The 26,717-nt window shown below is 36.5% G+C and overlaps 1 protein-coding gene across 2 annotated transcripts in view; it reads right to left on the bottom strand.

Moving 5' to 3' along the window:
• SNX16 (sorting nexin 16) overlaps positions 1-20,558 on the bottom strand; it is a 41,691-nt gene extending 21,133 nt beyond the window's left edge. The window contains exons 1-5 of one of the 2 annotated variants that reach the window (XM_004774208.3): positions 20,356-20,558; positions 18,358-18,605; positions 18,131-18,270; positions 9,529-9,615; positions 5,954-6,102 (exon numbers count right to left, since the gene is read on the bottom strand). In XM_004774208.3, the coding sequence (XP_004774265.1) occupies positions 5,954-6,102; positions 9,529-9,615; positions 18,131-18,270; positions 18,358-18,505 (524 nt within the window). In that variant the 5' untranslated portion in view covers positions 18,506-18,605; positions 20,356-20,558. Of the gene's footprint in view, positions 1-5,953; positions 6,103-9,528; positions 9,616-18,130; positions 18,606-20,355 lie in introns of both variants that reach the window. The other variant, XM_004774207.3, reaches the window with a different exon arrangement.
• Positions 20,559-26,717: the final 6,159 nt, after the last annotated feature.

The raw sequence follows: 26,717 nt of genomic DNA, 5'->3' as shown, positions 1-26,717 counted from the left end.
AAAGAGAAACTCACTTTCTCAAAAAAAAAGCAGAGTATTTTTATATTTGATAGCCTGAAATGATATGTAATTCTTTCTTATCTGAACTGACAGGGTCTTCCTCTAGTTTCTCACTTACTATTTCTAGTTTTACATGTTAGTCTTACATGTTAGTCTTGCTATTAAAAATGAGGTCCTTGGATCAGCATTATCAGCATCATCTAGAAACCTGTTAGAAATGCAGAATCTGGGACGCCTGGGTGGCTCAGCTGGTTGAGTGGCTGCCTTCGGCTCAGGTCATGATCTCAGTGTCCTGGGATCAAGTCCCACATTGGGCTCCTTGCTCAGCGGGGAGCCTGCTTCTCCCTCTGCCTCTGCCTGCCACTCTGTCTGCTTGTGCTCACTCTCACTCCTCTCTCTGACAAATAAATAAATAAAATCTTAAAAAAAAAAAAAAAAGAAAAAAAAAAAAAAGAAATGCAGAATCTTCACTCCAGACCTGCTGATTCAGGGCTTCACACTATGGTTGGAGAAATACTATTTTAAATCTAAGTATCATCTGATTAATCTTTCTTCCCATCACAATTTTTCAAATATGTGAAGATGGCTATTTTATCTCCTAAGTACTTTTGCTTTTTAAAGCATAAATATTATCATGTTTTTTCAATTGCTCCTTCCTGTAAATTCTTCTATACTTTTTTTTAAACTATGAACTGCTGTTGATGCAAATCCATCCTGATTTTTTTTTAACACATATAGAATTTAAAACATGAATTTTTTGGTCACTGAAGTTCTTATAGATGGATGGTAATTTGAAAAAAAATATGTAATTTAACTTCTCTATTTTAAAAGAATTAAAAAGAAAAAAACTCAGTAAATCAGGATATTAGTGTAGTGTTTCTGAAAATAGAGAATAGTAAAATTTGCTGTGCTGATTAAATGATGCAACAATTTCGAAGTTGCAGAAGACAGTATAAGCCAGTAAATAACTATATTTATAATTTATAAATAATTTATAAATAACTATATATGGTAAATAACTACAACCAAATTGTGCAGAGTAAGACTTTCCCCTCCATCTATCGTTAGATATCTTCACCTTAACATGCTGCTTGCTGGCATAGGACCTGTGCCTTCTTGCTTCTGAGTTTTGATACAATACTCTGAGGGAGTATTTACCTTCTCTTTGTTGGTCCAAATATCATTAATTCTTTAAAATCCAGCTCAAATCATCCTCTAGGAAGCCTTCTCTAATTCTCCAGTCAAAAGTTCTCTCTCTCTCTCTCTTCCTCCTCTGAAAGAGATCTAACTCTATTCACGATAGTTTTTTTGGGTGAATATTCCTCCTATTCAATTTTCTTGAATAAAGGATCAGTATCTAACACACCTTTGTGTACTAGGGTACCTTATATATAGTTAAGACCTAAATAAATATTAATGGAACAGATAAAATTAATAAAACCTTGAAAATATTGTTTTTATTCTGTTTTCTTACTTTTTATTTTCTAAATGCATCTGAAAATAATATTTTAAAACTTTCAGACCAACAATCCTTAGTATCCTTTCAGTTCTTACTTTTACTTCTGCTTTGTTCCAATCAGAGAGGTTATAATATTAAGAGCTGCTGGTTGTGTAATGGCAAGCTCTTAGCCAACATGAATGTTAAGAACTGTGTTGTGAAGTGTTAAGGATATAAAAAAGGAAAGTGAAAGGCATGCAATTATAAATCTATAAAGAATTAGTATCAAATTATTACTTGACCATGTAAAGAAAGTAGTTTTTCCATGCTGCCATTACAATTCTAAAAGGATGCTAATAGGTATATCAGCAGGTAACTTTAATTGATGTTTTAAGTAGTGATTCTTTTTCTTAAGATTTATTTATTTGAGAGAGTGAGTGTGCACCTGGAGGTGAGAGTCAGGGGGACAGGGTGAGAGAGAGTCTCAAGTAGACTCTGTGCTGAGCATGGAGCCCAGAGGGGCAGAGGGCTTGATTTCACGATTCTGAGACCATGACCTGAGCTAAAACCAAATGAACCACCCAGGAGCTCCTAAGTACTGATTCTTAAATGTTTTCTATTTTCATACAGATGTGTTGAGATTGTCTCTTTTCTCCTTTTCTCCCTTAGAAGAAATTCATAAATGGCTGCTTGACAATCCTAGACCTCCTAGATATCTCCTAATTATTGATTATTGGCTCATATTCATCTTCCTACCCATAATTTTAATTTAGCCTTCAATGTTCTCAAATTCTACTTCCTACAGTATTGCTTCATGATTGAAAAGGACCAATCTTCCCCTTCTCTGAATTCCTTCTACTTTAATAACCTGTGTCATACCAAGTGGCCATTCATAAACTCCCTTATTTTGTTCATATGGAAGCCTAATTTCTTCAAATGAATTTTAAGACCAATGAGTACACCCTCAGGTTCTTTCATTTCCTTCTTGGGTTGACAAAGAGCAAGTGCTTAAGTGCTTAAGATAAATAACTCCTCTTCCCCTCCCTGCACTCAAGCTTTGAACAAAAGCTTATTAAGAAGCTTTTGAAACTGTGAAATAAATAATGGTACACAAAACCCACAAAAAGGATAGTGGTTATCTCAGAATAAACAAGGCATAAATACTTCATTTTGAGTTCAATTTATCTAACAGTAATCCCTAAATGTTAGATGATGCAACATGACAAAAACAAGTAGGCAAATAGCGTGAGGAGCACTACATTCTTTAATGCAATACTTCTTAGAACTTTCAATACTCTAGGCCAATTTATTTGGCCAAGAAATCTTTGTTTCTCTGAAACACCTATTTACAAGTTGAACAAGGCCATTACCACTGTTCTAAAGTATGCAGTCTTGGGCGTGCCTGGGTGACTCAGCCAGTTGAGCATCCTGTTCCTGGTTTTGGCTCAGGTCATGATCTCATGGGTGGTAAGGTCAAGCCTCATGTCCTGCTCCACACTTAGCAGGGAGTCTGCTTGGAGATTCTCTCCCTTTGCCCCTCCCAGCCTCAAATATGTAAATCTTAAAAAAAAAAAAGCATACAGTCTTAGTAACAACAGGATCTCAAATGTCACTCGTATGTCTACCTTGACAGAGATCCCATAATTAAAAAAAAAAAAAGACAAAACTAAGATACACTTTCACTATTTAAAAAATCAAGATATCACAAAATCAGTTTATTAATGTGTTTTATATCATTTCATATTTCACTACACAGAGTAGTCATTTATAGAATAAAAATAATATTTTTAATACTAAGACATAAAGGTTTATAGAATAAAAGAGAAGAGAAGGGGATAAGATATGTATGTTGACTTTTTAGCTCTAAAAGTCTTCTTTTTGTATGGTTTAATATATATTTTCTTCAAATGGTTCTATGATTTTAGAGTTTGCTGGCTTTTATTCCTGCTTTATGTGTCTGAATTAACACTAACCTTTTATTTCTTTTGAGATGTAACAATTTTGGAAAGTAGGGAGTACCCATGTCCCCGGCACGTAGAACACACAATCACTAAATTTTGTCATATTTGCTTCAAACTTGTTTCTTATAGATAATACAATAGCAAATATCCAGCCATTTGTTTAAGAGGTACTCTTATTGGGCACACACTTTGTGTTAGCACTGTGTTAAGTGCTGCACAATGAATGGAGAGCAAAACAGCCACATGACCTACAACTACATATGTACCTTACAACCTGGTAGGAGAAACACAATCAAATAATCAGAGAAATAGTTACAAACTGAAATGCTGAGATTAAAGTACCAACCAGCCTTTCTCAGCTGGGATTCCATGATAGAATTAGATGCTAAGGACAATGACTTGAGGGACTATTTTCAGAATTCCCTTAAGACTGGCACATAGCTAGTACCATCCTAGAGTACAGGTGAGAAGTTATTTCATACATACAATAGGTATCTCACTTAAGCCACTAAGATTTGTCTCTCAGAACCAGTTGAGAAGGACTGGTACAGATTCTAGAAAGAACTGATCTTTGGTGGTGGTACTGGTGATGGTAAGTGAGGGGGTGGTCAGAAAAGCCTAAGGAAGTGAAGTTTTTAACTGAAATCTGAAGGATATATAAGCATTCACTAGACCAGGGTGGGGTGGGGTAGTAGTATGTAACACTGTCTTCCCAGGGAACAACATATTTGAATATCCTAAGGGGCGAAGGAGCAAGGTGATTCTGGAGAATTAAAAGACCAACACAGCAGAAGTACAGAGAACAAGGTCAGGGAGGAATAATAAAATATGAAGTTGGAGAGACAGGCAGATAGGCATGGATCAGAAAAAATGACTTCAACTGCATTAAAGAAGATCACTGTGGCTCCAATGGACTACAGAAATAAGAGTATATGAGGAAGACTAGAGGGAAACCTTCTGCACTAATTTAGGTAAGAGATAACTGCTTAGACTAGGGTGGTAATGGCAGGAATGGAGAAAAGTAGATTTGAGTGATATTTAAAATGTAAAGGAGGGGATAAGGATAGACAGGTTTGTGTCTAGGATGACTCCCAGGTTATGGGTAAATGATGCTGCTGAACACTGGGGAAGTCTGGAGAGTAAGTTTTTAGCTGGGTTGATGTCACTTTAAGATATTTGAAGGAGCTGCCAAAGAGGCAAATGCATGTATGAATCTGGAATTAAGAGAAGGGGTTTAGCTTGTAGATCCTTTCATAGAGGAAAATGAGGGGGACTGGCAGAGATCTCAAGCAGTAGCCATCAAGCTTGGGAAGCACACATTAGAAAACAAGATGTATATGCATGGCACATGTGTGACATATGTATAACACAAGGTGATATACATAAAAGAAAGACTGAGAAAAAAAGGGAGAAAAAGTGAGAAAGGATGGTTGCCTTGTTTTTCATCTTATGTGAAAAACTGCTTATGTGAAAAAGATAGTTATAGATATAGGCAGTTAAACAATATGCTAATTGCTGCTTTGTAAATGCTCTCTACTTATATCAAAATATTCCTATTTATCTGATAATGTAAATTCCAAAATCAGACACCCAACTGATAATAAATCATAAAGCAATTGTCTTATAAATATTTTCAGAAGCAAAAAACCATACAGATCCTTTATCTCCCTCTTTAATGGTTTTTATTTTCACAATTTACCCTCTGTATACCTTAACCCAACTTCACAATCTTCATCTTTTTGCATTATTTTGGAGAAATGTAAGAACACTACCTTCAAAATTATATAATGTTATATTAACGAAAAATCTAATATGTGGGCTCCTTTTTAAAATAACTGTTAAAATACTAAATAGTGCGGGGCCTGCGTGGCTCAGTGGGTTAAGCCTCTGCCTTTGGCTCAGGTCATGATCCCAGGATCCTGGGATCAAGCCCCACCTCGGGCTCTCTGCCCAGCAGGAAGCCTGCTTCCTCCTCTCTCTCTGCCTGCCTCTCTGCCTACTTGTGATCTGTCTGTCAAATAAATAAATAAAATCTTAAAAAAAAATACTAAATACTAAAATCAAGTTTATAGTTGCATGGTTGAGCATATGGTACACTGAATTTTTAACTTAAAAAAATTTTCAAAGAGTATATACATTTATTTATTTGAGAGAGCAAGAGAGCATAAGCATGCATGGGGAGAGGGGCACAGGGAAGAGTAGAGGGAGAGGGACAAGCAGACTCCTCACTGTGCAGGGAGCCAACATGGGTCTTGATCCCAGGACTGGGAAATCATGACCCGAGCCGAAAGCAGACGTTTAACCAATTGAGCCACCCAGGAGCCCCTAATATTTTTTACATTGAAAGATTTTGAACTTTGCTGATTTTTTAAAAAGGTTAATACAAATCAAATGCCAAATAAAATTCTTATGGGTAAAAAACAAGAAAATTCCAAGTAGTACCTTATTAGAGAGGACAAGTAATTATATTCCTACCCCATATTTTTGTGCTTGAATAACTACGGTTCTATATTTATTCTTTAGTTTAAACAAGTTGTTTCAGTTTGTTACATACCAGTTAGCAATGTCTTTGTGAGCCACTAAATTCTGAAGAAATGCTTGTAATCCTAGTTGTCTATCTTCTAAAAAGTCAGCATTATAATTATCTTTGAACCAGCGTTTTGGTGGAAGTGCTAATCGAAAGCCTGGAAACATCTCTTTTAACTGAAAAAGAAGAAAAAAGAAAAATACAATGTTCAACTCAATTATATCAATTCTATAAAATCTATCCTGTTAACTACATGGACTTGTTCATGAAATAAGCTTAAAATAAATAATTAAATTCAGCTAAGCTTTTTATAACCTCAATTGTTTTACTTGTTGAATTTATTAGTTGTATATATATAGGCGTTATAGTTGTTCCATACCCTTGCCAACAATTGACATTGTCCATCCTTTCAATGTTAGCCAATCTAATGGGTATGTAGTAGTATTTCACTGTGGCTTTAAAATGCATTTCTCTGTTGACGAGTGATGTTAACTATTTTCTTATGGGATTTTTTTGGATCTGCATATCTTTGGTGAATTATCCATTCAACTCTTCTTACCCTTCCACTTAAAAAAATTTGATTTATCTATTTATTATTAAACTGCAAGAGTTCTTTATATATTCTGGATACAAGTCCTCTGTCAGATGTGAATTCAACAAAGATTTTCTGAGACTGTGGTCTGACTTTTATACACATATTTTGATTCTTGGAACTAAAACCAGGTGATAGGTAGAGTTCTTTCTGGTACCTAGAACACTGACATAGATATTTATTAATTTTAAAGTGCCCAACTTGGAATATGTAGGAGATATTTGCTAACTTAAATTACTACTAACAACTTTCTTTAAAAGCTTAAGAGTTTTCTAAATCCCAACTTGCCAAAGATAAGAAATATTACAGTAATATTAAGACAAGTCTACAGAGGTAAAAGAGAAGTAAACATTAATTAATAACTAAGCCCTGAAAAGAAAAATAGCAAGTCATAAAGGATTAAAATAGCTCTAGGGGCACCTGGGTGGCTCAGTGTGTTAAAGCCTCTGCCTTCCGCTCAGGTTGTGACCCCAGGGTCCTGGGATCCAGCCCTGCATTGGGCTCTCTGGTCAGCAGGGAGCCTGCTTCCCTTCCTCTCTCTCCGCCTGCCTCTCTGCCTACTTGTCTGTCAGATAAATAAATAAAATCTTAAAAAAAAAAAAAAGCTCTAAATTGAAACTGTTAGAAATTAGTCTTCATGAATAAAAACTGTAACAATTTCATAAGCAAGAATTCAACTTAAGTATCTGGTAACTTCATAAATTACTTTGATCTTATTTAATTATTAACAAAAGTCAATGGAAGTACAGAATTACATGCTTTTAATTCATCAGTGTAATAATAAGAACTCAAGAAAAATAAATAAATTCATATTTAATGATGGAAATATATTACAAATAATACTTTAAGTATCTTGGCATACAACAAAAAGTCATCTTGATAATACCTAAATAAACGATAAAATAGTTCAGCATTTTGTATTTTACCTTTCATTCAAATTGAGGTTTTTCAAAATGGCATAAATTTTTGGGCAGCCAGGCAATTGCAAAATCACATAGTTGGGGTTTCTTACCAACAAAAATGTTAAAAATATACTAACTTTAGAAGTTTTGAGGGTGAAGGTGGCAGATGGGAGAAAACAGGATCAGTCAAATTTCCTCTACTAAACACCTGTCAAAATTAGGGAGTGATTTCTGATTCAAGGACAGAATCCAAAGTTACTTAGCCCCTGAGAAACATCATAAACTACTTGTTTCTTTTGGAGAAATGCTCCTGGTTTCTAAAATACTGCCCCACTCACCTGCCTCAGTTGACTTCCCTCTAGCTCTGTGACCACCTCAGCTCTTTATTATATTCTTACTGCAATTCTTCAATCAATTCCCTATCAATTCCCCAGTTTAGGTTGGTTCTAATTATTAAGAATCAAAATCTAATTATTAAAAACAAATTAAAATACAAAGAAAATAACAATGAATAAAACACAGTGAAAAGTGTCCTTAGAGCTAAATATTGTCTATATCCATGATTTCTTATTTCGGATAAATCCCAGAAATGTGATTATTATGTCAAAATTATGCACAACTTTAGGAAGCTGTGTACCCTAGGAAGATTCCAACAATGGAAAATACCACTTCAATGTCTGTTAACTTGATGGGTGAAAAATAGTTTCTTAATTTTCCTTAGAGTCCTTGTGATACCAAATGTTTTCCAAATTTACTGGTCATTTATATTTCTTCTTTCGTTTGCCTTGTTCACATCATTTGTAGTATTTTGTACTTTTGGGTTTACTCTGTAATTTATTTTAAGAGCTTTTAATATATTGACTTAAAAAAAATTTTTTTTTTAAAGATTTTTATTTACATTTGACAGCGAGAGGTCACAAGTAGGCAGAGAGGTAGGCAGACAGAGAGAAGGGGGGAAGCAGGCTCCTTGCCAAGCAGAGAGCCCGATGCGGGACTCCATCCCAGGACCCTGAGATCATGACCTGAGCCGAAGGCAGAGGCTTAACCCACTGAGCCACCCAGGTGTCCCAATATACTGATTTTTAAAATTGAAATAAAATTTCTGTAAAATAAAATTTATTTATTTTAATATATTGAGGATTTTTATTATTATTCCTTGTTTCATATGTGCAGTAAGCAGAATTCTAGATGGCCCCATGATCGTTGTCCCTGGTATTGCTTCTGTGATTTTGTTTTGTCTCATAAAAGAGATTATGCAGATGTAATTAGGATTACTTTTCATTTGGCTTTAAGATAGGGAGACTATCTTGGTGAATCTAATCTTATCATGAGCCCTTTAAAAGTCTAGCTTTCTCCCGAGCTGGTGGCAGATGATTCAAAGCACAAAAAAGGACTTGACCGGCAATTGCTGACTTTGAAGATGGAGGGGACACGTGCAAAGACTGGACAGTACTCTATGAACTAAGAACAACCTCTGGCTGATAACCAGCAAGGAAATGGGACCTTGGTCTTACAAGAAACTGAACTCTGCCAACAATTTAAATGAGCCCAACAAACCTGATACCTTCTCAGAGCTTTCGGAGAAGAGCCCGATCTAGCCAACAGCTTGACTTTGACCTTATCTAACCCTCAGTGGTAAACCCAGCTGAGACCACCTAAATCACTAAATAAACAGGTATGTTTTAGGTCACAAACTTTGCGGTAATTTGTTAAACAGAATAGAAACTAATACAATATGTTAGAAATATTTTTTGTTATTCATTTTCTTATAGTCATATGATTTAGGGGCTCTTATATACATCTTTTTAAAATTCACAAGACTATATAATCATTTATATTTCTGTTAGCAGTTTTAAGATTTTCACATTTTTATACTAAAAATTTTTTTTTCTAAAAAACGGAAGTTATGTATAGAGATGGGTATATAGGCTATTAAAATGAAATAAGATAGTTAATTTTCTTAGGAGTGGCAAAATTTGACTTCACTTAAACAACAAGGTGGAAAACCCACAAATATTTAACAGTGGAATTGTCAGGAACAGATAATAAATTGAACAGAAAATAATTTGAAACTGGAAAGTCCATTTTAGATTTATTTAAGTACTTACTTTATCATTAAGTCTAGAGAAGTCAGTATACCTTCTGAAAACTACCCAACTTTCTTCTGGTGTCTTCTTAACTAGTATTTTATATACCTATGAGAGAGAGAGGTGAAAAAAAAATGTCAATAAAGATATTTAAAATATTTTCAAAACTTTTTCAAATTTCAGATTTTTTCAAATATTTTCAAAAACTTTTACTTAACGACACAGGTCATAACAATATGTAAAAAATATCAGAAACCATTTGGAACTTCAAATGTACAAATAATCAATGTAGACACCAAAAACAAGATTTGTTTCTTAAGAAACATTATTATGACAAATTTGCGACAAAATGTTTTGGCACATACTAATAATAAATGAACTCATCGGTTCCAAATATATTTTATGTTAAATATTTAAAATTGATGAAAGAATCACACTTGAAAAAGCTGTGAAAAGTAGCCATTCTTGTCCTATACAATCAATTTAATTTCGAAACTCAATACTATCACACAGTTTTTGAATAAATTTAATGTTGTTTTATTCTTCAAGGCTATAATGCAGCTAAAAACTATCCATATTCAATAAAAGTTTACACTTCTGTACTTACACACAATTATCTAGGCTTTAAATAAAAAAACCTGGTTGAAGCAAGTCAGTATTTTAAAAAGCATACAATAAGAAAACTATATTCTATTTTTCTTAAATATAATTTTAGAGTTTATTATGAGGAACTACTATTTCTGACAGACTCTCAGTAAACCATCTCCTGATAGTTTTGGTACAGCGTTTTGGGCTAAACTAAATACAAGACACATAGGAAGTACTCAATAATGATTTGCTGAACAAGTGAAACTTAAAAATGAGTTAAGTTTTTTTTTTTTTTTTAAGTCAGCTGTGCAATAACTTTCAATTGCAGCTCTGGCGCTGCCCTCTAGCCACAAGTGGCTACTGTACACTTGAAATGTGACAAGTCCTAACTGACAAGGTGCTGTGAGTATAAGTACACACTGGATTTCAAAGACTGAGAACAAAAAAAAAGATGTAAAAATACTTCACTAAAATGGTTCTGGATTAAGTAAAATATATTAAGTATAATTTCATCTGCTTCTTTTCACTTTTTAAAACATGGCTACTAGGAAATTTTAAATTACAAATCTGACTCACATTTGTGGCTCACCTAGTCTTACTGGATGCTCTAGAGAAACTCATTGTTTAGGGACTAGATAGTCTTATTTTTCTACCTTACAGACCTCTCTTTCAGTTTGTAAAGGGGAGAATCAGCAAGAGTTAAGGATGACTCCTTTAATTTTGAAGTAAAAATAAATAATTCAACTTTTTTTTTTTTTAAAGATTTTATTTATTTATTTTACAGACAGAGATCACAAGTAGGCAGAGAGGCAGGCAGAGAGAGAGAGGAGTTAGCAGGCTCCCCACAGAGCAGAGAGCCCCATGCGGGGCTCGATCCCAGGACCCTGGGATCGTGACCTGAGCCGAAGGCAGAGGCTTTAACCCATGGAGCCACCCAGGCGTCCCTCAACTTTTTAACATATAAAGAATGAGGGATTATTTGGATACCCACTAAAGTCTGCAGAACGTCCCTATTTAAGATAATTGTAAAGGCGAAACTCATAAAACATTTCTTTTTAGGAGTTACTAATTGAAACAAAAGGGATAACCTGACTTCAAAACTTTTCTGAGTATGAATAACTGATGCATAATAAAAGTCAACTTCATATGATAATAAGGTTTATCTACATAATCTATATTGACTTTATTCTCCTGTTTTAAAAAAATGAGTCTTCAAGTTTTTCTCTACAGTGGCCCCTGAAAACTCCTATTTCTCTAGGAAAGACAAAGTACAGGTTTTGGGTTTTCTATTTGTGTAAGTAGGGCCTTCAGTGGAAAGTTTATGGACACTACTGATCATTCCCTCCTTTTTTTTTTTTTTTTAAGATTTTATTTATTTATTTGACAGAGAGAGACATCACAAGTAGGCAGACAGGCAGACAGAGAGAGGGGGAAGCAGGCTCCCCACTAAGCAGAGAGCCTGATGTGGGGCTCGATCCCAGGACCCTGAGACCATGACCCGAAACGAAGGCAGAGTAACCCACTGAGCCACCCAGGCACTCCTGATCACTCCCTCTTCTATGTTCTAGCAGCAGTTACTCTTTACTAGAAACTTAGTATATACTGCTTTGTGCTTTTTATATAGTCCTTATTTTAGGATTTTAAATAAATTATGTGGGAGCATACACCTAATCACAGAATACATACAGAGAAGCACAAAAATCACAAGTATACAACTTGATGAACTGTCACAAAACAACACACTCATGTAACTAGTACCAAGCACAAGAAACAAAGCATTACCAATTGAAGCAGCCTACCTCACGTCTCCTTCCCAATCTGACTTATCACCCTCCTAGTCACTTCTTTTCTTAAACACTTTTCAAAGGCTTGACACACTACTGACAAGAACTATCCAGTCATTCCTAACATTTTCTTCAGTCAAGAGCTCAATTCAAAGAAATATACCTAGGAAAAGTTATCTTACAAACCTAAGACTGCCAAGCTCATATATCCAGCTCAGACCTCTCCCCTAAACTCAACTTTATTTACATATGTATACATAATACATATGCCTATGGACATACATCCACATATACACACACACCTAACAGCTACATTTTCATGTCTACTAGGTATCTCAAGTTTAGCATGCCCCAAAACAAATCCTGATCGTGCACTCAAAACCTGCCATCTAAGTAAACAGCAACCCTAGTGTTTACCCAAAAACTTCAGGATAATCTTTGATTTCTCTTTATTCCACATTTCAAGTTTTTACCTTCAAAACATACCCAGAATCTGATCACTGCTTAGGACTTCTTCCACCTCCCTGTCCATACCACCATCATGTGTTCCGTGGATTACTGCAAGAACTTGATACCTCCTGTTTCCATTCTTTCCTCCACAAAATCTAGTCTTAACTCAGCAACCAGATGAGCCTTTAAACATTAAGTCAGATCATGTTACACTTCCTTTAAAACCTTTTCAAAGATTCCCATCTTGGGCAGAATAAAATCTAATGGCCTTACAATGGCCTACATGCTCTACTTGATCTGTGTCTCCTTTGTCTTTACCTGTTATTTCAGTTCCTGCATCTCTCCCCATGGCTTCTTTTGCTGTCAGCCACAAGGGCCTCTGCAGCTGTCTCATCTGTCAGGAACATTCTTTCCCCAGATATTCTCATGGCTCACTGCTTCTTAGTGAGGCCGTAAGTGACAATGTGATTTAAATTTCAACTCTGGTTGTGGGGAAAATACCTCCCTTCACTCTTTTATTTCTCTTTATACCACTTAGAACCATATGACATACCACATTTTAAAATGCTTACTTATCTAGCATTCCTTCATTTGAATTGCTGTACTATTATCACTGAAAGAGTGCATTACACACAGTAGGTACCCCTAACATGAATTAAATGAATGAAAATAACTTTATACCCATTATTTACTTCTTCCTCCAAAGTGTTTTTAAAGACTTTATGTATTGCTGCCTTAAATTTGCCCATGAACTTGTATTTTCACACACATCATTTCAATAAATGTTCGTCCAGCATAAAGTAGGTCAATGTAAGAAAATGGGCCACTGGCTTATCATAATTTCCAAAAATGTCAGGTCCATGCAAATTTCCCATTACATCATCAGTCTTATGATAATTTAACTTTAAAGATTGTCTCTCTTCATAAATTATCTCAATACTGATGTATACAAAAATCATCAACAAAATATTAACAAACTGTATTCAACAACACATTATGAGGATCACTCACCATAACCAAGTGAGATTTATTTTGGGGATTCAAGAATGGTTCAGTAATTGCAAATCAATGATATAACCATATCGACAACATGAAGGATAAAAATCATATGATCACTTCAACAGAGGCAAAAAAGCATCCCACAAAATTCAACATCTATTCATGATAAAAATTCCCAACAAAACAGGTTTAGAATAAACATATCTCAACATAATAAAGGTCGTATCTGAAAGACCCACAGATAATATCATACTCAATGGTGAAAAGCTGAGAGCTTTTTCCTTTATCAGGAACAAGACAAGAATGCCTACTCCTGTCACCTTCATTGAACAAAGTACTAGAAGTACTAGCCACAGCAATCATACAAGAAAAAGAAACAATGGGGAGTGCCTGGGTGGCTCAGTGGGGTAAGCCTCTGCCTTTGGCTCGGGTCATGATCTCAGGGTCCTGGGATCGATCCCCTGAAAAGGGTTCTCTGCTCAGCAGGGAGTCTGTTCCCCCCACCCCTGCCTCTCTTCCTACTTGTGACCTCTGTCTGTCAAATAAATAAATAAAATCTTTAAAAAACAACAAAAAAAGAAACCATGGTAAGGAAGAAGTTTAACTGTCACTATTTGCAGATGTCATGATACAGTATGCAGAAAACCTTAAAGATTCTACCATAGTAATAAACTTCCACCAGAAGTAATAAACAAATCCTATAAAGTTGCAGTATATAAAATTGAATTTTTTTGGTTGTTTCTATAAACTAACAACAAAGTAGCAGAAAGAGAAATTAAGAAAATATTTCTATTTATAATTGTGCCAAACAGAATAAAATACCTTGGAATAAACTTAAGAAGGAAGTGAGAGACTTGTACTCTGAAAACTATAAAACATTGACAAAAGAAATTGAAAAAAATGCAAAGAAATGGACAGATATTCCATGCTCATGGATTGGAAGAACTAATGGTATTAAAATGTCCATACAACCTAAAGCAATCTATAGATTCAATGCAATCCCTATCAAAATACCAATAGCATTTTCCACAGAAGCAGACCAAATAATTGTAAAATTTGTTTGGAATCACAAAATATCCTGCATGGCCACAGCATCTTGAGAAAGAAAAAAGCTGGAGGTATCACAATCCCAGATTTCAAGGTATACCACAAAGCTGTACCAATCAAAACAAATGGTACTGGCACAAAAATAGACACATGAATCAATGGAACAGAATAGAAAACCCAGAAATAAACCCAAGCTTATACAGTCAATTAGTCTGTAACAAAGGAGGCAAGGATATACAATGGGAAAAAGTCTCTTCAATAAAAGGTGCTGGGAAAACTGGACAGCAACATGTAAAAGAATGAAACTGTATCACTTTCTAACACCTTACACAAAAATAAACTCAAAAGGGATTAAAGACCTAAATGTGAGACCTGAAACCATAAAAAAAGAGAACACATGCAGTAATTTTTTTTTTCACATCAGCCTTAGTGAATTTTTTTAGATAAGTCTCCTGAGGCAAGGGAAATAAAAGCTAAAATCAGCTATCGGGACTACATAAAAATAAGAAGCTTTTGCAAAGCAAAGGAAACCATTAAAAAAAAACACTAAAAGCAACCTACTGAATGGGAGAAGATATTTGCAAATGATATATTTGATAAGGGGTTAATATCCAAAATATATAAAAAGCTTATAAAACTCCACACAAAGAAAACCCACAAATAAATGCAATTAAAAATGAGCAGAGGACCTGAATAAAGATTTTTCCAAATTAGACATATAGATGGCCAAAGACACAAGAAAAGATGTTCAACATCACTATCAGGGAGATACAGAGCATAACCAGAATGAGATATTACATTATATCTATCAGGGTTGCTAAAATAAAAAAGAAGAAATAACAAGTATTATCAAAGATGTGGAGAAAAAGGAACCCCTATACACTGTTGTTGGGAACGTAAACGGATGCATCTGCTAAGGAAAACAGCATGACGATTCCTCAAAAAATTAAAAAATAGAATTACCATTATGATCCAGTCATTTCACTACTGGGTATTTACCCAAGGAAAATGAAAACACTAATTCAAAAAGATATTTGCAGCCTAGGTTTCCTGCAGCATTATTTATAATAGCTAAGATATGGAAGCAACCTAAGTGTCCACTGATAGATGAATGGATAAAGGTGTGGTATGTACACACACACACAATATGGAGTATCATGCAATGACAAAAAAGGATGAGAGCATGCCATTTGCAACGACAATGATGAACATAGAGGCTACTATGCCAAGAGAAGTAAGTCAGACTGAAAAAGACAAATAGCATATGATTTTACTCATATGTGGAATCTAAAAAACAAAATGAATAAACAAAAAGCAGAATCAGATCTGTAAATACAGGGAACAGACTGGTGGCTGTCAGAGGAAGGAGGGTGGGAAAGTACAAAATGGGTGAAGGGGAGTGGGAGATACAGGTCTTCAGTTATGGATGAGTAAGTCAAAGGGAAAAATGGTACAGCATAGGGAAAATAGTCAATGATACTGCAATAGCGTTATGTGGTGACAAAGGGTAGCTACACTTCTGGTGAGCATTGCATAATGTATAGAGAAGTAGAATCACTATGCTGAATGCCTAAAACAAATGTAACATTGTTGTCAAATATACTCAGATAAAAAACTTTTTATAAAAATTAAACATTTCCCCTAACAACAAAAATTATCTCAACAATTTTTTCCTCAGAGGTCGTTCTATACTGTTGTAGGTTTACAGCATGAAATGTTGAAGTCAATATAAAAACTTTATATTAAAAAAATCTAAGAGGAAGAACTATTCCAATTATAAGTGTATTGAGCAGGTTTCCAGATACATAAACTCACACTGATACACAAGACCAAAAGCAATGAATGAACAGAAATCAGAACAGATATCAAGAACATCAAACCACATACATGGAAATAAATCTAACTAGGGGGTGCCTGACGGGCTCAGTTAGTAGCGCATGCTTTTCTTGATCTCGGGGTCATGAGTTCAAGCCCCACATTGGGTATAGAGATTACTTAAAACAAACAAACAAACAAAAGCCTCTAACTAAAACTCCTAAGATTTCTGCTCTGAAAACTATAAAAGGAAGTTAAAGATTTCAGTAAGTGGATTAGGTTTAGATTCAGAGACTCAGTATTGTAAAGATGTCAGATCTCTTTAGTCTACAGATTCAACACAATCTCAGAACAGGGTAAAAGATAGCCAAGACAATTCTGAAGAAGAATGACAAAATTAGACTACTTAAGCTAGCAGGTATCAAGTCCTCTCATAATGCATGTATAATTAAAGACAATGTGAAATTGGTAAATGAGGGAAAAATGGAACAAAGAAACAAACCCATATATTTAAATGGTTGCCTGATATATGACATTGGCAATGGTGCAAATGCAGAGAGAGTGGTTTTTTCAATAAAAACCTGATTACTTGATCCCATAGGGAGGGGAAAAAAGTATCTTGACCATTGTTTCACACCGCGGACAAAAATAAATTCGATAGTTTACAGATCTAAATGTGAAAGGTCCAAGAATAAAGCTTTTAGAAGAAAACATAGGACAACATCTTTGCAAGCTGGGAGTAGGCAGATTTTAAAAAGTGCTAATCATAAAAGAAAAAATAAATTGGACTATAGTAAAACTACAAATTTTTGTTTATCTAATGCATCACTAAGAAAGTGAAAAGGCAAGCCACAGAGATGATCATACACAGTGACAAAACTGGAAGCAGAGTTCCCTATGGGCATAGAAACGGGACACAAGGAGTTGCCACCTTCTTTTAGCCTTTGCAAAAACCTGCACACTTGCCTCTATTATCATAGACAGAACAGTCACAATGCATGCTCTAACAAAGAACTTGTTCAAAATGCACAGAAAACTATAAATCAAAGTGGAAAAAACTTTTCCAAAGAAAAATGAATAAAGGTCTTGAACAGATACTTCACAAAAGAGAATATCTATTGGCCAAAAAAGTCTTCAATTTAATTAGTCATTAAGAATGCAAATGAAGACCACAATGTGATATTACTCTCCCCACTGGGATAGCATAAAATAATAGTGAAAAAGATGAAAAAATACCACATGTTGGGAAGGTGTGGAGTAACTGGAACTCTCCTACACTGCTTAAAGGAGTATAAACTAGTGCAACTACTCTGGTACACTGTTCATTAGTATCTTTTAAAGCTAGCCATATGATCTAGCAATTTTACTCCTACGCAGATGTAAAACAAATGTTTTAATGTGTTTAATGCGCAGTAAGTACCCAAAAGGTTCACAGCAGTACCATTTGTAACAGCCCCAAATTAGAAATTATCCATATGCTCTTCAACAGTACAATGGATAAAAATAAACTGTAGTATATTCACATAAAGGAATACTATCAGTAATAAAAATTAGCTTTTACATGCAAGATTAAGGATGGATCTTACAAACATGATGCTGAAGAGAACACACCCAAAAGAGTACACATTCTGTATTTCCATTTGCATAAAGTAGAAAAATAGGCAAAATTAATGTAGGCTATCATGAGGGTGAGTATTGACTAATGGAGAGCCTGGTTGGGGGTTGCTTTTTGGATCCTGGTAATGTTTTGTTTCTTGATTTGTGTGCTGGTTTCAAGTAAAATGAAGTTTACTACAGCATGACAGAATTTAGAGGTGTAAAACTTACTTGAATTTTATGTTCAAGAAATTTTAAGTACAGGTAACAATTTAACCCAGGTATAGAACACAGGTTAGTCAATTTCCACTTTCTACTGATCTACAGCAGAAGTCAATACTCACAGTAAATTTAGCTCTTTCTTCCATCACTTCATAACCCAGTATAGTAGGTGTAGAAGGTCTATCTTCTAAATATACTGTTTCAGGATTTTGTTCTTCACTTTCTCTTGGTCTAGCAGAATACTCAATGGAAGAATCTGCACCTGTAAATTTAGTCCTAATGAGGGGACTGCTACAGACAGATGAAGTACTATCCATTTGATTGGGTACACTTGTCTGTTTAAAATTACCCATATTTGAGTCCTCTAACGGGCCTTTGGAAGAGTTTGAGCTTGTTGAGATACTCCCAAAAGAAGAACTTCTTTGGTTTCTGTTGGCTGTAAAACTGGAAGCAGAGTTCCCTATGGGCATAGGAACTGGGACATAAGGAGTTGCCATCTTCTTTTCGACTTTGCAATAAACCTGCACAATGCTGAGTCCAAACACTTAGAGAACAACTAATATGAAATCCATTATTTTCTTCTTAGGAATTCACTATCTAAAAATGAGAAGAACATATTGAAAGGTTAGTATTTAATTTGGAGCATTATCCAAAAAAAAAAACCTATGAATGTTCACATCGATTTCTTTTGATTTTGTGACACTCTATTACTTCATTTGGAATGAAAACACACCTCAGATCACTTCATTTAATCCCAAGATATCATCTCTAAGGATTCCCACTTGCATGATAAAGAGAGCAGAACTATTCCACACTCTTTCTTGACCTTCATATTACATGTCATGCTTTTTAATCCCCACTCTCTTTCCTTGTGATAGATTTCTATAATGTTCATTTGAAACCGATTTCACCTACACAGAAGAATTGGGAACAGGGAGTGGTAAAGACCTTTCTGAAGCTTTATTGTCTACTCTGGTCCTGACAGTTCCACATACAGTACAAGGGGAGGGAAAGAGGAAGAAAAGAAAGGGAGAATTATTCACATTTCCTTTTGATTTAATTAGTGAAACCAATCAAAATCAATAAACTAATTACTCAGAGTAATAACTGAACAATAAACTTAGATGCTACAAGGTAAATATCAACTGTTCTTAAGGTAACCATTTATTAAACCCAGAACCAAATGTACTTGAGGGGAAAAACAAAAAAAAAAAGAGTGGCCAAATTAAATTAGTCAAATAAGACCCAAACTTATATTCAACAAGATGAAATGATTGAAAGTTAAAATGTTCTTCACAGTTTCCAGATCATCAGTAATCCTGCTATGCCAGAAACTTGAGGGAACTTAACAAATCCTTGTAACTCATACGCAGTAATCCCTGTTGTCAAAAGGACTGGTTTATCTTGTCTCAGAATCTCACAGTTACATAATGAAAGGGTTAAATAATAAATAATAAACTAAGAAACTGCAATAACTACAGACCTGTGAAATGACACATAACAAGGGGTTTGCCTATCTTAACAACATCTAGGCAACTCCGCTGTTGAGCAAGGTAGGGAGAGAGCCGCAGGACCTGGAAAGATGCTGAAGTAAGATTTTTAATCTAGCACGTGGCTCTGGGCAACCTTCCTCATCATCAAAGATTCAAGAAACTTGAACTGCTGATTCACTGCTCCTCGGTTCTGCTTGATGGCCTCCCCCAAAAGTGTTAAATAAAAGTCTGAAACCTTATCCTTTCCAAGGCCCGTGGGATAGCCCTGCCCCTTGCCACTCAACTACCTGAGGCCCTGAGGCTGGGGAGAGACGACGACCATCCATACAATCACTGACGCGCAAAGAAGCGAGCGCTACCCAAACTTCAAGAAAATAAATGTACTGGGATCATTAATAGCGTCTTCACTTTTGCCTTAGCATAGAGACGCTCCAAGGGCTAACATAGTCCTACACTGGAAAACCTCGGTCAGGTGTGGTGGCCCGAGCCTGAGCAACACGGTAGGAGAGAGAAGTGGGTGGCCAGAGAAAAGTGGAGAGAAACCCAGGCGCAGCTCGACCCGAGCACTGCCTGGTTCGTACCAGAGCAGGCCACGGGTCTTCGGCTCACCGGACGGAGAAGCCCACTGCTCCCGGGGCTCCCCGGGGCCCCAAGACGGTGCCACCTCCGCCGCCCGGTGAGAGGCCAGCGCCTCCCACACGCACCGCGGAGTCTGCGGTGGCCTAAGGATGGCCCCGAGGCTCCCGCGGGGCCCCTCCAGCCTCGGGTGGAGTCCGCCCGCCGCCCGCCTGCCACGGGGTCGCAGGTGTCACTCGCATGAGCGCCCAGGACAGCGCCCGCTGCGTTCTCCCTACCTCAGCCCACTCCGCCGTTCCGTTTGAGCACACTTCCCTGTGACGGTTACATCCGACCCTGCTTAACCGCAGCTTTTCGTCTCCACCCACAGGACCAAGAAGCCTCACGTGACTTTCCGCCCCCAAAGCAGCTGCTCCCAGCCTCTGCCGGGCTCTACCCTGGCCGCCCCGCCCAGGCTCCTAGCGAGGTGGAGGGTGGGGCCAAACCCGGCCGCCTCTCCCGGAAGTTACGTCACACAAAAGGCGCTATTCCCGCCTCCTTCGTAACCCTCACCCCTCCCCACCCCAGAGGTCGGGACAGGAGTTCCCCGGACGGGGCTCGTTGGCGGCTGGGTTGGATATGGTTTTGTGGTAAGCATCCCACCTTCTCTGCCCTAGGCTTATTTTTGTAAACTAACTTGAGAAATGGAGGTTAGGACCTCAGTTTGTCGCACAGGTGATCTGAAGATTACAGTTCCGAGGAGGAACTATAGCCAGCATTGGTCCAGGTTCCTGCTTTGCATCATGGGACTTGTAGTCATCACTCACTAGCTTGGGCAGGTTCTAATAGGTTATAGATTGTTTTCTAGAATTAGTAGCGCTTTAAGGGATGACAATCGATTCTAAGAGAGGGAAGATAGAACACTGCACTTAAGCTTATTCGCCCTATCATGGAAAGATAATTGAAATTATTGAGGGGTTTTGTGTTTTTACAGTCCAGGGAGCAGTTTTATCTCAAATGATACATGAGGCTTGTTAGACTTGGACATCTGAAGACCTGTAAAGTTATCGGGAGAACTGTTTTTTGATAGTGAAGTACCAAAATTTAGACCAGTTCACAGGGTTGCTTATCATTAGAATTGTGCATTTTGATTTAAAGATTATCCCATGATTTCTAGGCTTTGGAAAATTACAGAGACTGGGAAAAATTGATAGCTGTGATTTCAAAATGGGCATAGGAAATGAATCTGGTTTGTGGCATAATAATGCTTTTTATTGATGGCATTGCCCTTCTTGTGTGATTGAGACATAAAAAGGGAATTCTGTGGAAACAGTAGACTAGAACATGAGTTGGCAGTCTTGACCTTGAAGTGGCAGTTGTATCCATGAGTTCTGTAAGTGAATAAGAGTATAGAGAGAAAAGAAAGCAAAAAGATTTGCCTTGGAGTATTTCCTTCACCTGTGGGCAGGGCTGCAGATGGTAGCAAAAGATACTTACAATGAGAAAATCCAAAATCCAAAATCAATCCAAAGCCAAGGTAAATTAAACTTTCAAGAGACAAAAGTGTACAAATACCACAGTTAGGAAGAGGAAGGATCTAGGAAAGTTGAAATTGTCCAAGAACTTCCCACACAAATTATTGAAAGGAACACACAAGATATAGAGACTATATGTATTCTTTATCTTGCAGACTATTGAAAGATTTTTCAAAGTTGAGGTATAATTTACATATTACATTACATTAGCTTTAAGTGTGCAACATAATTATTTGACATTTGTATATATTGAGAAAATGGTCGCTACAATAAATCTAGTTAACATCTGTCACCATACATAGTTCCAGAAGTTTTTTCATGTCATGAGGACATTGATATTTACTTTCTTGCAATTTTCAGATATTCAATCAATACAGTATTATTAACTATAATTGAATCCTTTACATTATATCCTTGTGATTTACTTATTTTTGAACTAGAAGTTTGTACCTTTCAACCTGTTTATGCATTTTGCTCACCTCCACCTCTGGTAACCATGAATCTGTTCTCTGTATCTATGAACTTGTTGTTTTGTTATTGTTTTTTTAAATTCCATATATAAGTGAAATCATATGATATTTGTCTTTCTTTGACTTATTTCACTTAGCATAATGCTTTCTAGGTCAATCCACGTTGTCACAAATGACAAGATCTCATTCTTTTTTATGACTGTGTAATATTCTGTTATATCTATCTACCCATTATTGCTCTCTCATCTTCTTTATCCATTCATCTATTTTTTTAAAAGATTTTATTTATTTATTTATCTGACAGACAAAGATTGCAAGTAGGCAGAGAGGCGGGCAGAGAGAGAGGGGGAAGCAGGCTCCCCACCGAGCAGAGAGCTGGATGCGGGATCTGATCCCAGGACCCTGGGATCATGACCTGAGCTGAAGGCAGAAGCTTTAACCCACTGACCCACCCAGGCACCCCTAACCATTCATCTATTGACAGACATTTAAATGTGTTTCCAGGGACGCCTGGGTGGCTCAGTTGGTTAAGCAGCTGCCTTCGGCTCAGGTCATGATCCCGGCATCCTGGGATCGAGTCCCACATCGGGCTCCTTGCTCCGCAGGGAGCCTGCTTCTCCCTCTGACTCTGCCTTCCACTCTGTCTGCCTGTGCTCGCTCTCGCTCGCTCTCTCTGACAAATAAATGAAATCTTAAAAAAAAAAAATGTGTTTCCAAATCTTGGCTATTGTAAATAATGGTGCAGTGAGCATGGGAGTGTGTATATGGTATGTTTTTGTTTTTGTTTTTTGTTGTTGTTTCTTTTAAATTTTTATTTACATTCTAGTTAGTTAACATATAGTGCAATATTGGTTTCTGGAATAGAATTAAGTGATACATCCCTACATACACACCCACTGCTCATCACAAGTGCCTTCCTTAATACCCATCCCCCATCTTGCCCATCCCTTCTACCTCCCTCCAGCAACACTGTTTGTTCTCTATCTTTAAAAGTCTCTTATGATTTGCTTCCCTCTCTTTTTTTTCCTTCTCATATGTCCATCTCTCTTGTTAAATTCCACATATGAGTAAAATCATAGCATATTTTTCTTTCTCTGACTTCGCTTAGAATACTACCTAGTTCCATCCATTTGTTTGCGAATGGCAAGATTTCATTCTTGTTGATAGTTGAGTAGTATTCCTGTGTATGTGTGTGTGTGTGTGTGTGTATACACATCTTCTTTATCCATTCATCTGTTGATGAACATTCGTACTCTTTCCATAATTTAACTATTGTTAATGATGCTGTAAACATTAGGGTTCGCATACCCCTTTGAATCTGTATTTTTGTATTATTTGGGTAAATACCTAGTGGTGCAATTGCTGAGTGGTAGGGTAGTTCTGTTTTCCATTCATGAGGAACCTCCATACTGTTTTCCAGAATGAAAGAACTTTTTTTAAAGAAAAAGAAAAAAAAAATTCCAGTAGCAGAAAGAGCTCTGGTCTGAGAATTATGAATCTGCCACCAATTTGAGTTAGTGCTTTTGTTTTCTTTGGATAAATACCCAGAAGTGGAATTTTTGGATTATATGGTAATTATATTTTTAATTATTTTAGGAACCTATATACTGTTCTCCATAGTGGCTGCATTCTCACCAACAGTACATGAAAGTTCCCTTTCTCCACATCATCACCAACACTTGTTATTTCTTATCTTTTAAAAAAAAATGATACATGAGTATAGTTTAACTTAATTTAACTTTTTAAAGTAATCTCTGTGTCCAGTGTGGGGTTCGAACTTACAACTCCAAAATCAAGAGTTGTATTCCCTAGTGACTGAGCAGCCAGGCACCCCTATTTCTTGTCTTTCGGATAATAACCAGTCTGACAAGTGTGAGGTGATAATCTCATTGTGTGTGTGTGTTTTTTTTTAATTTAAGTTTTTATTTAAACTCCAGTTAGTTAACATGTACTGTAATATTAGTTTCAGTTATATAATACAGTGATTCAACACTTCCATGTAACACCTGGAGCTCATCACAAATATACTCCTTAATCCCCATCACCTATATAACCCATCCCTGCCAACCCCTGCAGTCATTGTGGTTTTGATTTGCATTTCTCTGAAGATACCGTTGAGTATTTTTCCATATGCCTGTTGGCCAACCATATGTCTTCTTTGGAAAAATGTCTGTTAAGATCCTCTGCCCAATTGCTGTTTCTGAATTGTGTGAGGTCTTTTTATATTTTGGATGTTAATACCTTATCAGTTCCCACATGTTTTGCAAATATTTTCTCCCACTCAGTAGGTTGCTTTTCATTTTATAGATAATTTACTTTGCTCTGCAGAAGGTTTTTAGTTTGATATAATCCCACTTGTTTGTTCTTGCTTCTGTTGCCTTTGCTTTTGAGGCTGGATCCAAAAAAATCATTGCCAAGACTCATGTCAAGGAGTTTCCCACCTATGTTTTCTTTGAGGAGTTTTATGGTTTCAGGTTTTACATTCAAGTCTTTAATCTCTCCTGAGTTAATTTTTGTGTATGGTGTAAAGATACACCATAGTTTTATTTTTGTACATATGGTTGTCCAGTTTTTCCAACACCATTTATTGAAGAGACCATCCTTTCCCCATTTTATATTCTTGGTTTGTCATAAATTAATTGACCATGTATGTATGGGTTTACTTTTGGGCTCCTGAATGTCTTTAATAATCAAGAAAGTATATCCTATGGTTGTCAGAGTGAAAGTTACATTTTGACAGAGCATATGTAATGGCTAGTCTCTATGCAATATTTTAGTTAATTTTGGATGACTCTATATAGTACACACAATCAAATGAAATTGTGTACATTTTAATTTGTAGAGTAACAGACCATTTTTCAGTCCTTTGTTTATTTTAATTTTATATAAAATATATACATCGACTAGGATATTTTGAGCCCACTCTAGGAACAATTTTATACAATGATATATAGAGATTGGTAATGGAGGGTGAAAGGTTTAGGAAGAGAGGGAAGAGTGGTATAAAAAAACAAAACCAAAAACCCAGCAGAAAAAAATATGTACATAGGCAGACATCTCTTGAGGTGGCTTCCTGGAGTCCCACGTTTGCCCCTTCTCTGGGACTGGTCTGTCTGCTGTAAGGCTGGGCCCCTAATATGTTCGTCTGATAACAAATGTTTTTTGTCATAGTTAATTGTTCTTAAGGAGGACATTTGACTTAAATCATATCCAAAGGATGCTCTCTCCTAGGAATTAAGAGAGGTGGGAGGAAGATACAGACTGGAAGTCACTTGAGGTGAAGTCAGATAGAGGAAATTTTGTGGTAAGTGGGTCAAAAAAGTGGGTCACTGGAGTTGATCTGGTCATTCCCCATTCTTCACTTTTACTTGGAGTTCATGAGATACCCTAGTGTACTTTCAATAGATTTGGTTTTTGTTTAAACCTAGCCAAGAGTTGGTTCTTCCTATAAACAAAAGTATAACTACTACAGCAAGTTAGAAGGAGGCCTGGTTTTTTAAACTTCATATTCAGTTTATGAAGTTTAAAAGCAGATAAAATACAAACAATTCCTTCTCAGTGATTTATAATGCCTAAATTAATATAAAAAACAACTCCTGGGGCGCCTGGGTGGCTCAGTGGGTTAAAGCCTCTGCCTTCGGCTCAGGTCATGATCCCAGGGTCCTGGGATCGAGCCCCACATCGGGCTCTCTGCTGAGTGGGGAGCCTGCTTCCCTTCCTTTCTCTCTGCTTGCCTCTCTGCCTACTTGTGATCTCTGTCAAATAAATAAATAAAATCTTAAAAAAAAAAAAAACAACTCCTGTTCAGTTATTATTTTGGTATACTTTCATGGCTTCCCTAATTTGTGTATGTTGTTTTCCATAGGTGGTGTTTCTGTGATTTCATGTTCAGGCTCTGTAATCTACTTACTCCTATTTTCTCACTGCCATGAGATTGTGAGGGTCCAGAGAAGAACCACAAGTGACCTATACTTAAAATAACAGGTGGTGATCAAAGTAACAGAGGAACACTGACAGCCAACTTTATTGCAATTAACCTATGATCTTTGCAATTTCCTAGATCTGTGGTAGGAATTATATGGCATATATTATGGTACAGAGAAGACACTGTTCAGGATCCCTACCATTGATTCTTTTGTGAATTCCACTCACCAAATTACGTAAGGAAAATTTCAAAAGCATATGTGGAAATCTTAAGGGAAATGTAACAGATCAAATTCCCTCACAAAATCACTAGATCTTAATTACAGCTTTAGAAATGAAAGAAACTAAAGAGATCATGGAGATAAGCCTCTATTTTAGAGCTAAGACTACTGAGGAAAACAGAAGCTTAAAAATCTTCCTATAATCACAAAGCTAATGAATCCTTGAGTACTCAACAAGTAAGCTGCTCATCACACATAATAAGACACCCTTTCCTGAGCACTTTTTTTTTTTTTAAGATTTTATTTATTTGAGAGAGAGAGTGAGAGTGAGCACGAGAGGGGGAGAAGGTCAGAGAGAGGGAGAAGCAGACCCCCCGTGGAGCTGGGAGCCTGATGTTGGACTTGATCCCAGGACTCGGTGATCATGACCTGAGCTCGAGGCAGTTGCCCAACCAACTGACCAAGCCACCCAGGCACCCCCCACGGAACACTTCTACATTCTTATGTCCTA

This window comes from Mustela putorius, unplaced genomic scaffold (assembly GCF_011764305.1).
Source record: "Mustela putorius furo isolate JIRA1106 unplaced genomic scaffold, ASM1176430v1.1 tig00003846_pilon_pilon_pilon, whole genome shotgun sequence".
Lineage (NCBI taxonomy): Eukaryota > Metazoa > Chordata > Mammalia > Carnivora > Mustelidae > Mustela > Mustela putorius.
Note: the sequence above shows the minus strand (reverse complement) of the source record. Positions and strands in the feature narration are given on the sequence as shown.